We start from the raw sequence: 13,746 nt of genomic DNA, 5'->3' as shown, positions 1-13,746 counted from the left end.
ACTCAGCAGCTACATGAACGTTTTTTCTTAAAGTGAAGCCCCAGGATTTAAAGGCCCCATAACCTGATTGTGTTTGACAGGCCGGGGGCATCCGAGTTATAAAAAGACCAAGGAAAAAAAATAATACATCCCCTTAAAATGTTCCTTTATGCAGAGTCCCCCGAGCAAGAGAGGAACACTTCATCACATCTGACTGAATCTATTGGCCTTGTTTTCACAAACGGCACGGCCACATTCTGCAGCGAGGACCAATTTGGGGTGATGGCGAGGGGGTGGGGCGGGTTACAGGGGGAAAAAAAAAAAAGTTGTTTGGGGGAGAAGTAGGAGAGAAGGAGGGGGACAAAGAAGGGGATAGTCTTGCGGGCAGGTGGGTGAAGCCTGATGGAGAGAGTTATTAGACTTTTTGGGGGGTTTGTTTAAAAGGTGGTGAGGTGGGGGGGGGGGAGACGGTATTGTAGTGCGGGAGGAGGGTGTGCTGGATGAAAAGAAAAGCGAGCCGGGAGAGAGGAGAGGGGGACGAGGACGGAGGAGGAGGGGGAGTGGTCGGGAGGCCAGCGGCAGAGAGAAAGGGACCATTACTCAGGCCTGACTGCTCCCTCGGTGGGGACAGGGCAGCTGCTCATTCAGACAGAATATGGTCGAGGCCGGTTCAAAGGCTACATTTGAGCTGGAATCTGGAGTGATTGAACCCACATCTGAGCTGCGGGGCCGAGCTCTCCCCCTGCCCCGTCCCCGCCGAGGTTAATTGGCATTAATCGGCATCGCTGTTAACTTTCTTTTTTGCCTCCTTGCCTTTCTCTCCTAAAAAACGAGCCCTTTTCTGCTTACCAAAGTTCATTCTTTCTCCCTCCATGTCCCCTCCTGGACTTTTTTTTCCAATTTTTTTTCAATCTTCCTCCACCTCCTCCCCCTACCATTACTTTTCCTTCTCTTTCCATCTCCCCCTTCTCTCTCTCTCTCTTTGCTCTCTAATAAGTTCCAGATGTGGTTCTTGCATTCCTCCGGTCGGTGGAGAGAGAAAGAGAAGAAGGGGAGGGGGTGGTATGAGTGGTGGGGAGGCGGTGGGGGAGGGGACAGGAGGAGAGGCACATGAATTAAAACAGGGAGCGCATGATGAGGAAGAGGAGCCCATGTACTGTAACACGTACACACACACACGAACGTGCACCTTAAAAACATGCGCACACACAAGCGAAGGAAGGGAGAATGGGTGCATTTTTGTTGTGTGTGTGTGTGTGTGAGAGATCGTGTGTTTAAGGGGATGGGGGAGGGGGGATGTCGGTCCTGTAACCTCAAAAGTTTTGGGACATTCTCCTCCTCCTCCTCCTCCTCCTCTGTCTCCCCCCCTCCCTCCTCCTCGCCCCCTCCCTCCGCAGGAATGTGGCTGACGCTGATGATGTCACTTCATTTCTCTGCTCTCCCGGTTTCTGCTCCTCTACAGGGACAGGGCCGCGAGAGGGAGGGATTCGGCTCGCTCCAATCCATCTTCCCTTTACAATAACAACATTAGGGTCAGCCGTCCAACTAAATCGGTGACCACAGTACGGCAAACGCTCGCCGTCCCCTCGCCGTGTAATAAAACAGCCTTCAGGCTAAATTGTTGCAGACTGCAAATAATGAGTGAGCCATATCTTTGCGGTAATAATAGTCAATGGCCTTGAAATCAAGTCATTAAAACCAATTTGTTCAGATGCATTATTTTGTCAAAGACTGCCATTGTCAACCTAATTCTATTCCCCTCGAGGCTTACCTTAACTCCACATTAGGCTTTACCCAGTTTACATCTTTTCATTTCAAGTTGATGGAAGATGTTCTACATGGCTGGAAATATGTGGACCATGGGCATGACTGATCTGCTGTAACAGGCTCCACTCCTCTTCTCTCCTTTGGAACCTGGCTGCATGGATTAGCTCCCATTCAGCCACAGGAGCATTAGTTAGCTCCAACACTGGTGTTGGGTGATAGGACCTGGCTCGTAGCTGGCGTTCCAGTTCATCCCAAAGCTGAATGACGTGGTTGAGGTCAGCGCTCTGTGCGGGCCAGTCAAGTTCTTCCACACCAAACTGGGGAAAACCAATTTCTTTATGGACCGAACTCTTTGTGCTTAAGGGTCATTGTCGAGTGGAAACAGGAAAGGGACAAACGCACAAAGTGTCGCCACAAAGTTGGAAGCACACTGTTGTCTAAGATATAACCGTATATTAACTCATGATCATGATATGTCATTATAGAGTATTTCAAGCTGAAAAAGTAGAAATCATTGCTTTTTTCGAAAAGATGTAAGTCCATATTTGACTCATGAGACGATGCTCTTTGTTTATTACACCATAGGTTCTCAACCTTGGGGTTGGGACCCTCAAGGGGGTTGCGTGTTAAGTGCAGGGAGTGGCCAGATGTTTGTGGAGGAAACATATTTTAGACTCGAGAAGGATTTTTGCATTATATTGAGTGCCTGGAGTACATTAAGGTGCTATCTGTTCAAACTAAAGAAAACTCGCACACACCAACCTGAATATTCTGGGGGATTGCGACTTGAAAAGGTTGAGAGCCACTGCATTAGACAAACTGAATTTTTCTAATGTTTTCCCAAGGCTTTAAAATTTAAAATTCTACAATGCTCAACCCATTTACTATCACCCTACTCTCTTATCTCTACCGGCTTTGAGTGTGTTTGCTATCATTAAAGAAGCCTCCTCTTCAAAGCCATAGAATGCAGTAGCGGCGATGTTGGCGAGTGGCTCCGTATGAATATTACTTCCTGCTAGGAGGTCAAGGCCCCAGGCTTTTATTGGATGGTTTGTGACAGATGACGTTGCAAGAAGCTACAGCACATACCAATAAAATTAGATTACACTGTATTGAATTAAAGCAGACCATGGAGGAGGTGATTTATCGATGGGACGCTGCTTGTAAAATAGTCCTGCTGCTGGATTCCATTACTGCGCCGTGGAATCGGCCGACCATCTGAAAGCTGTCACAGCTGATGCCGTGGATGTTTACGTGCTAGATCACGTGGCATTTGGAGGCAGAGTGGCTTTAGGAATGGGTCGCTGCCCAAAATCAATGGGGAACCACTGCCTTGAATCATTGATTCATTATGATATCGATTGTGCCAGTTGAATTCTGCGGCGACCCCTGCGCTACAAGCTGCCCAGCGTGCTGCTGCAGAATAGCAGCTTGAGATGTATGTATCGCCTTGTTCAAGCTTATCCAGAGGACAGCTATTGTTAGTTCTGGTCACCCTTGGTTACAGCAGAGTATTCTTTGTCAGCCGCTTGGCATGTTAGACCGCACAAAGGCTCGTGGATTATCAGCGACGGGCCAGCTTTCCAGCGCTTGAGCATATTCATGTGCCCGTAATGTGTCAGATGCCTCGTCCACGAATTATCATATTACCCACCACTGATCCTGGGGTTGCCATGCCCACCGTGTCATTGTGTCAGTGGTCCTCACTGGCTGTAGCTATGGTAACAATGTCTGTAACAGGGGTTTGGTACAAATAAAGCTCTTCAGATGTGAAAAGCGTGTATGAGAGGAGCCTCACACACACACACACACACACACACACACACACACACACACACACACACACACACTGCCTTCACAAACACACACTCATAGAAAACAAGCATGCACACCTTGACAGGAGCATGTGCGCTCTCGTGCACACGGCAGTATCAAAATGGACAGACAAAGCTCCAGCATAATTTCCCTCCCCGCCATTTCAAAATAAACTGTTTCCACAGCAACCATTTTGATAGTAATGGAGAGAAGGAACGAGAAGGAGGAGTGATGGAGGGAAAGAGAGGCAGCTTGCAGGTGGAAAGGTAGCCCAGGGAGGGAATAGGTCTCTAAGTGGAGGGAAGAAGGAGGATTGATCACTTCTAAGTAGATGCCTGCCCGACAAAGGGAAGTGAATAGGGAATGAGAAGGGGGCAAGGCCACAAAAGAGACGAAGAAAGAGAAAGGTCGCTGACTGCTAGTAAGGGGGAGGACGGCAAGGTAAGGTGACAGAGGAAGGGAGCGAGCAGGCAGACAATGCGGCAAACAAAGGAAGGAGTCTGTGTCTTTCTCTTTCTGGATCTTTCGCCCCTCTCTGCCCTGATCTTCCCTCTGCCCCGTCCCCACCTCCAGGAGTCACCTTTGTGTGTGAGTGACACGGTGTCAGTGGACTCAGTGGGACGCCTCCTTTCACTCCCTGCTCCACTACATCTACGTCTCTCGATCGTTCCTATAGGGCCATCGCCATGGCAACGGGTTATTATGGCCGTCCTGCCAGGCAGCCATGTTGTTGAGCGAAGGCACAGGTGGTAGAATTCCCACAGCCAGATGAATAGAGGGAGAAACAGAATACCCCCATGTACTGAAGTTATAGACTTCAGAACAATGATTAACAATAATGATTGAGGGTGGAACACTTTTCTCTGTTTTCTATCATAGCAAACTAAAAAAACTTTGGGCTTTGGGTTGTTAGTTGGACCAAACCAGGCTATAACCTTCGGTTCTGAAAAGTGAAGCCAATGCGGAAGTGCCTTAATATTGCATTCTTTCTGATGGCCAGCAGGGGGCGACTCCTCTGGTTTCAAAACGTAAGTCTGATTGTATCAAAGGCTATGAGAAAATGACCCTACCTCTCACATGATTGATTCCCTCAATAACCCTGGTAAACATGAGTTTATGGTCTCAATCTATAGTTTCAAGTCTTCTTTAGTACAGCATGATGTTCATTTAGTAAATTAATTACCACAGTGTTGTCCGATCTGGGAGTTGACAGTGTTTTTGTCTTACAACTTTAACCCTTTCACAGTGTGTTTTCAGTTTACGAAAGTTAATTGTCACATTTTGGTTGCCTTAAAATTTCTTATTCGGCAATCAATTGTACTTAGCTCCAGCTTCTCGTGCCACTTCTGGTTGCCAACTAAGAAGGCGATGGCCAAAATGCCTAACTCTAGGCTTCAGACTGTAGTTCACTAACCAATGAGTAACATCTCAGTAACTACATCCACTTCTTATATACAGTCTATAGACAAAACAAACGATTTGAAGATGTCATCATTTTGTAGACTGGAGGTGAATCAATAATTCAGTTGTGAAAATAATAACTGTAAAAAAAGGCCACTGCAAAATGAAGTAAAAAGGCAATTAATACAAGGTGTTTTTGATTGTAATAATGAAAAAAAAGTCTGTTAATGGAACAAGTGAAAATTCGCTTGGTAAGATTTCTTGAAATAAGTTTTAATACTTAGCCTTAAAAGAAATAAGCAGGGGAAGCTAATTTTGAGCCATTCTTTAAAAGCATTAGGCTTGTTGTTTGTCATTATAAGCCTGTAATTCTCATTAGTGGTAAGAAGTATTTTTTACTTTACAAGATATTCAAGATACATTGTCTAAAAACAAGTCCCAATGAGATACTTTGACAATATCTAGAAAAAAATATACTGTATTTACTTACTGGCATTTTTGCAGTGCATTACCTGCACGTCAAGATAAGTCACAGACTAATGCCAACGTCATGCACACAGTCATAAAAATGTATGTAGGCTACAATGCACATTCAAATCTGCAGGTCTGCTTTTTAGGAAAACAAACACTGGTGATTTGAATACGTTTTCTGAATTAAAAAGGAACTAAAAAAGGGAGAACTCCAGTAGTAAAATCTTTCTTGCACACACAGATCTGTCTGTGCACGGACTGACTGACTGACGGACTGACACCTCGATGTATGTACAGTCATATGCAGAAAACAGGGAGGGCGAAGTCAGTGCCGCATGACTCCTGTGGCTGCAACTTCGTCCTGAAACAATGATGTCATCCTCCCCGTTACACTTCACCGCTCTGTGTCTGTGGTCCTAGCCGTCTCTTTGTTCCCCTATTCCTGCATCTCATTTCCCAGCAGCCCCTCTGTAACACCAACACATCGGCCTCACGCAGCGGCGATATGGAATTAGACAGATAACAAAATCAATTTGGAGCGGATTGACTAACAGTGGAGAGAGTGGGGTTGGGGGGTGGTGAAAGAGAGAAATAATGAGAGAACAGTACGGCCGCCTGACTATTAATTGGATAGGTGGAGGGAGGATGAGGTCATTGAAAAATGTTTTTTCAGAAAAATGGGTGTACAGAGCGCTGGGGAGGATTTCATCAGACACACAGATGCACATACGCGTGCGCTCACAGACACGCTCGTACAGAAAACTTTTTTTCTGGGCAGTTACTTTCCACGTCAGCTGTTGCTATGGCGACGCAAGTCTGTGATCCAGCCGAAGCGCTGGATTGGCTGTGGAAGAGCGAGGTAGAGGAAGGCAGGGGGACTCTGTTGGAGGGGTACTGAGGGGTACGGGGAGGGCGCCAGACACAAAGATAATTACATCGATGCATAACAATCCATACAAAATGCCATTTGCTTTAATAGCATCTGATTTAATGAGACTGAATGCCATCAGTGAACCTTTCCCAGAACCCTCCACTGCATGGCATCACTTCCAACCTCGTCTCCTGTCCCGTAGACAGAGGCGAGGCAAGCCTGTGTTTAAATGCTGTAAAGCAAGCTTTGACATTCACCACCTAACAGCTGGGTGTGTGCCAAATCATGAAATGCAGGGTACAAGAGCAGAACACTTACTAAAAATAGCTGCAAACATCTTTGCATGCATATACCCTTTCAGTCATTTTCAGCAACACATTGACGGTTCATTACCTTGCTATTAAATCAGCATCGCATGGTGCGAGAGGTGCTCCTGGGCTAAATTGCTGTGGTGGTTCACACTATGGCGGCGTGTGGCCGTGCTTTTGGTGAGTCACCCAGCCAAGCTGTGCGGGCTCGCCTTTGGCTTTGTGTCGGCTTTGACAAGCCGAGGTTGGTGTCACAGTGTCTGCAGGGGTTGTTGTCCTAGGCCCCAGCTTAATCCTAATCCCTTTCCAAACTTTGACTAGGGCTGTGTTTAATCCTAGACTAAACTGAGACCCATTCCCAACAGAGATGGGGATGCTCCGCTGTGACGGTTCAGTCCGAGTCGTGGTGTAATCCATGTTCAGGAAACCGCCTCTACGTGTCGATTATATGTTTGGGGTTGTGGTTGTGTTTGTGTGTGTGTGTGTGTTGGTTAGCCCATGTGGTAAAGGGTTAGGTCATCTGCGTTGCCTGTTTTTGTTTGTATGTGTGTGTGTGTGTGTGTGTATTCATGTGCATGTGGCCATGGTCGCAGCTCCCTGTGACCGTGGTCTTTGTGTGGACAGGGTGCTCGGAGTCTCCTGGTGGTGTCTTGGGGATCAGTGACTCAAGGAAATCAGGACAAACTCTAAATTTGTCACTGCAGCATAACCCACATAATGAAAGAATACAAGCTGCCTTACACACACTCTCTTGCCTCTCCTTTGCTCTGACTGCTCTCCGCGCAAAGACTTCCTTCTTTAAACACAAACACACACACACACACACACATACACACAAGCACATACACTCATGTTGACAAGTGTTAAATGGGTAATATGGAAATCAGAAGGCGATGAGCACATGTTTAAATGAGTCAGTGTTTTCCATCCTCAGCCTTTGCATGGGTGTTTTTTCTCTGCAGATTGTGTAGCCTACACTCAGGAGTGTTCAGTTTGGATTATGTTTGTGGTTTACTGAGGCAGTTGAGGGAATACCTCCAGCTAGCATATCTGAGGTGGTGGAGGAGAGGATTTGCTTGCCCTCGGGCTATTGTCAAGGTTGCGTGGTAGTTTAAACCCAGCTAAACTCTCTTTACACCCATGTATCTCTGAGAAAAGGCTTTTCTTGCTTTTTAAAATCCTCACTTTACATTCCAGTAATTAGTGTTAGACGGATGAGTTTTGTCAGATTAGAGTGCATACGGTAAATTAAAGCAAAAAAAATTGTACTGTCTAGAATAACCTTTTGTTTAAGTCTTTTGTAATACCCTACTGATTAAACATTCTCCACCTTAATTAAATAACGGATACATCACTGCCATACGTGCTTGCTACAATGGGGACATATCTGATATTTACATACCATATTTCTCAGAAAATCTTAAAATAAGCATGTGAGATGAGCAGCATCCCTTTTGATTTGTCTGGAGGAAATGGAGCAGTACACACATCCCTAAGATGTTTTATATATTTACAGTGGATCCCATGACTACTTTTATGTGAGAGGGGTCAAACATAAAAAAGAGTATTATCATCTGACTCTGCGGTCCCTCACAGATTTATGGAGCGCTGTTTTTTAAAGCCTGCAACTGGTTTTCAGCAGCACCAGGCAGCTGTTCTCAGTGAAAAAGCTCCAACAAACCCACCATACACTTCCTCCCCATCACCAAATGGCAGAAACTCAAAGTTAGCAACTATCCAGTGAGCATATTGAAGCATTTTAACAGATAAAGCGCCAGAAAATGTCAAGAAAGAAAATATTTTTACAGCTATTTACTTTAATAAACCGAAAAATACAGCTGTGCACTTGTGAATTCAAGTTTCTGTCTTTCACCCAACTAGGACTAGCTTATTTGCCTCGTTAGCTCATCATTAAACACACTTAATTAAAACTTAACAGAATCAAATAATATTCTCCGAAACTATATTAGTTGGTCTTTATACTTTTTTGATAAAAAAACAACTCTGCTTCAGTTGAAATAAACCCTTAGTTCATCAAGTTAGATGTGAAAAGACCTTGCTGGCCTTTTTGTGCTATAAGGTAAAAAAAAAAAAAAAAAAAAAGACAACAACTGGCGATGTACTCAGCAAATCACTGAAAGCAAATATATTCGTCATATTGCCAAACCTGGTATTTTTCAAACAAGCCTTTGTAAATTAAAATGTTTTGAGGCATCACCTTGGTCTCTGAGAACTTTACTGCTGACTTTTGTTGAAGCCAGAAAATGCAGTTTTAGGCCAGCTGAATATGGGCGAGCAGCAACCAGAGTAATAGTTGAGCCCTGACTGAATTCAAACACAGCCATCTTGATAGCTTCTGAAAACTTAGTTTGAAATCTTAAGTGTTTCTCTATGATATCAAATATTCATGACAGATGAGCAACAATACAATTTCAAGTTTGGAAAAAAACAGCCTGAAAGGGATAGTTTGTCATTTTTGAAGTGGGGTTGTATGAGGTACTTATACATAGTCAGTGTTTTTCCGACAGTAGATGGAGTTTGGAGAAACAGAGAGGAATAGAAGCACTTGATCAAAGCAATGTACTGCAAAACGTATTTCAGACACGTAAAAAAAATCAATATTAGTTTAAGTGTACGCTATATTTAGAATGTTTTCACAATTTACGTTACTGTCAAACAGCCCTTTCCGACAGGGAACGAAGGTCGGTTTATCTATATGCGCTCTTTAAAGCTACCAGACTTTGAGCAGTGGTGGTTGCTGGCTGGTGAAAACACGCATTCTTGTGGTGCCTTGTGAGTGTTTACGGTAAAAGTCTTTGTGAAATATATAACATGATTTCCCCAACTTTTCAAAGCCAATTGTTGTTGCTATGTTCGCTTTGTTTATCTTATTTATCCAGTTCATTTGGGTGATCCCCAGGGAGCAAATTAAGGGCCGCTATTATTATTATTTTTGGTTCAGTGCTAAATAATTCTAGGTATGCATGCTGCAAAGCCCCATCTGCATCTGATTCCCTTTTCACTGTGTATCCTCGCACATCTCCTTTATCTTCAGAATATTAATGTGCTGCACTGTCAGAAGCCATTGTTATGATTGGTAAGGAAATCTTTTTGCATGACTGGGTTCCTTTGTATTGTAAAGCATATTTTACCTCTGCAAATCGCACCAAATCTGACATGATAGGGCGAGAGTGCATGTCTGTGTATCCCAAAGAGAGGGGAAACGTGAGAGATAGGGACCGAGGGTCATGATGGGGGAGGCGGGAGGTGGGGTGCAGGAGAGGCATATGGCAGTTGTTAAAAAATAGTGAGAGAGATGGGAACCTTCAGTAAAGCGCTGGAGGGCTCAGGGGGAGAAGTGTGAGGGAATGGGAGAGGGAGTGTACGGAAAGGGGAGGGGGGAAGTGATAAAAAAGTGGAGAGGAGAGGACAAGTGAGAAGGAGAGATGTAAAATGGTAGGAGGTGAAGAAAAGGGAGTGAGGGAAAAAAGTGAGAGAAGAGAGAGACGGGTGAACAGGGGGGATTGAGAAAGAAAGGGAGAGAGAAAGTGCTGGAGGGCTGATATTTAATGTGATAAATGAGTTGTGACAGTCCGCCTCTAACCCCCTTCCAACCAGCGACGAGGAAGAACACAGAAATAGAAAGCATTATGGGTAAAAGGACATATACAGCATTATGTATGGATATAGAAAGAAGGAGGCGTATACAGTTCACACTGTGGTGAAGGAACGGTAGAGGAAAATCAGTGCAGGCAAAAGGACATTCATAGACAGCATTATGGATGTACAAAGTGAAGGAGGCGAGTGGGGATGCATACATATGGAGGGAAAAGCAGAGAGTGGAGCAAAGCAATTTGGGTAAAGGACATACAACATTATAGAGAGAGAATAGAAGGAGAGAGGTAATGGCTGAGGAGGAGGTGGTGGTGGTGGGGGGGGGGGTTGTATGCAGCATTGGGTTCATGATCTACTGTACGAGATTCTTTGAAATAACAAGTGGGAGAGGGGAGAGAAAAATGAAAGCCAGGGACAGAACGGAGAGAGAGAGAAAAAAAAATGTCAAGCGAGATGCAAATCCTCCACGGTGACTGCCTCTCCTCTATTATGCGGGTGTCATGTCTTCAAGGGACAGCTAATTACAACTTGTCATCGCACAGCATGGAACAATAGCAGAGGGGCTTTTTTTCTCGTCCCCCCCCCCCCCCCCCCATATGAGACCGTCGGTCCGAGGGCCAGCACGGCGCTGGTCTGTCCGCTGTGGTAGTGGACTACGGACTACAGGGGGAGAGTCTAGTAGACAATGACAGCCACTGTAGTTTTGGTTGTGGAGTGGAAGCCTGTGAGATGACTCATAGGGAGGAATGAAGAAGGGAGAAACAGAAAGAGAGAGAGAGACGGGGGAGGGAGGGCCAGAGAGTTTTGAAGAAATTAAAGTCAGGAGCTAGAAGAAAAGGGGTGATAGAGAGCCTATGGCTGAAGTTGCCCGTTTGATCTCCCAGCTCTTCTCTCCTGAGTCAGCGTTAACCACCTCTTCGTTTTCTCTCTTTCTCTTTCTTCTTCTTCTCTAACTCTTTTCTGATTTCCTCTTGTTTGACACATCCGTCTTCCCGCGCCGCTCCTTACTCCGCGGCGCTCGGTTAATGGCCGCAAGCCAACGTGTGATCAAAGATGGCATTCCATTTCTGCCGGGGGAATGCAGGTTTCAATCAATTAACCATAAAAGCACAGATACAATAATATGCTATACATGCGGTTGAGGTGATTTCACAGACGCAAGTTGCAAATTTGAAAAAAGTCCCTAACTTATCCCACCCTTTCTCCCATTCCCTATCCTCTCTCTGTCTCTCCAGTGTGGACAGCGAGGTTCTCTCAGGAGCCGGCAGACCAGTCGGTGGTGCGGGGCCAGAGGGTGATCCTGTCCTGTGTTGTCTTCAACTACTCAGGCATTGTTCAGTGGACCAAAGATGGCCTGGCTCTGGGCATCGGAGAAGACCTCCGGGGTGAGACATCATACTCAGGCTCCCTTCACTCTGTTCAGCATGTGACTAAGATGCCCTTTTTTTCAAAGCTGATGCTGATACTTTTGGATTGGAGCTGCTGATGGGCAAACATTCTATTCTGCATGTCTGAAGCTGTAGAATGATTTTTGAATGTCTTGAGTTCTCTCTGGTTTTCTTTAAACTACATCAGCGGAGACGGCTCACCACGTGTTTGTTACGCCACATTTCAGAGTGCAGAGGGGCGACGTATGTCTTATGTGTGAAGTTAGTGCTAACAGAGGCATCTGTGGCAACATTAGCAGTGCAGTTCTCTGGAATTGTTCTCAAATCGAAACTCTGTGGAGGCCACCGAAGTGGCAAACGCAAAATTGATGAACTTTTAGACCAATCAAAAACTACAAATGAACAAGCAAGGCTGTTATAGCATGCATGCGAACTATACTGTCCATACCTGGGGATTTTCAACCAGGGGCATTTGTTTCCCAATTTGTACTCAGCAGTGCTTTAGCTTAAGGCTCATCAGCCTGTCTGTTAATTGTCACAATAACCATTAAACTACCAACTATGAACCACTGCACAGGGCACGCTCCCATGTCCATGCCCTTACCTAATATTTCACCTATGACAAAAATATATATTTACTACTGAATAATTTGGTAAAATATGTTTAGACTAAGCCAACTATGCTGTTTCATGTCTCACCGATGTGAAATTAGATTTTTATTAAATGCACAACCCTCCAACAGCACTTTGAATGGTACACGCTCGCCCACCGTGACATGCGTGAATGTCAACGCGATGGGGAAATGTCTGCTGACTAAATATTTTTGTAGTTACAGCTAGATTGAGCCAGCCGAGCAGCTCCATCACACCATGATGTGACAAACTGTGCATTTATTCAGGCTGTTAACTTTGGCCACCTTCTTCTGCACATATCATCCAATGTTAGATGGGAAACTCTAAGCTCCCTGCGGCACATTTTACAGATTGACACCCTTCAACTCGGTCGAGGAGCATCACATCATCACCTCTGTCACCTCAGCAGTGGGCGACATCGACTATCTAATATCTGTTATGTATATATATATATATATATATATATATGTATACCTATTTTTATTGAGAGGCCGATACATCAACTGATATGTATGTAGCCCTCATTCTATCATGCAGCTGCCCTTACTGTTCACTCCAGTTTGTCTTTGCAATTTTGTCCCCACGGATGAAATTTCCAGTTTGATTTATTAAGTCTCCCGCTTGTCTGTGTGTCAACAACAATTTAAGACACAGCTTGTGTGACTTTGACAAAAACTTGGGGGAATGATGCTTCTCATCGCTGCGTTGCAGTGTTTCTGGATTGCACTGATTAGCCCAAAGGGGACTGTGCAATTACTGGTCAAAGCAAGTGGGCACATTTTGAACTGATTGGTCCGGAGGGAGACTGCATCGTTCTTGACATGCTGTTGCCTTGTGTTTTGTTGATGTTGCTGTTGTTTTCCCGGGACTTTCTGCTTTAATATTCTGTCTGCTTATGAATAAATTCTCCTCCCCTTTCCTTTCCTTTGCTTACCACCGTTAATTTTCCTTTCCTTTCCTTTCGTTTCCTTTCTTTTTCTTCTATTCTCCTTCTCCTCTACTGTATATTATGATTTTGGCCTTTGTTATTACCCTCTCCTCTCCTCTCCTCTCCTCTCCTCTCCTCTCCTCTCTCGTCTGTCATGCTATTTCTCTGCCACATCCTCCTTAAAGCTCCCTTGGTCCTTTCTCTCCCTCTTGTTCTCCTTCTTTCTGCCACCTCTGTTGCACTGAGCTATTCTCCAATTAACTTCTCTACCATGTCTCTCTGTCTCTCTCCTCACCTTCATCTTGCTTGACAAACTCTCAGTTCATGCTCTCCACTTTCTTTCTGTCGACCTTTCTGTCCCTACTTTCTCCCCTCCTCCCCGTCCTCCTCTGTCCCTTCTCCATTCTTCACCATCCCTCCCTCCCTTTCTTCTCCCTCCCTTTCTTTGAATCATATTGTCACTGTAATGGTCCAGTGCTTCAAGCCAAAGCTTTTAAATAAAAACGTGAATGAACACTGGCCACTTGGTGCACACGTACACATACACACAGGCGTGTGTGTGTTTGTGTA

At 44.9% G+C, this 13,746-nt stretch overlaps 1 protein-coding gene across 1 annotated transcript in view; it reads left to right on the top strand.

Moving 5' to 3' along the window:
• The window catches only part of kirrel1a (kirre like nephrin family adhesion molecule 1a), a 30,364-nt gene that overhangs the window by 4,030 nt on the left and 12,588 nt on the right, over window positions 1-13,746 (top strand). Inside the window, 1 exon segment of the mRNA XM_054601177.1 lies at window positions 11,463-11,612. Coding sequence (XP_054457152.1) covers window positions 11,463-11,612 — 150 coding nt within the window.

Source organism: Anoplopoma fimbria, chromosome 7 (assembly GCF_027596085.1).
Source record: "Anoplopoma fimbria isolate UVic2021 breed Golden Eagle Sablefish chromosome 7, Afim_UVic_2022, whole genome shotgun sequence".
Classification (NCBI taxonomy): domain Eukaryota; kingdom Metazoa; phylum Chordata; class Actinopteri; order Perciformes; family Anoplopomatidae; genus Anoplopoma; species Anoplopoma fimbria.
Note: the sequence above shows the minus strand (reverse complement) of the source record. Positions and strands in the feature narration are given on the sequence as shown.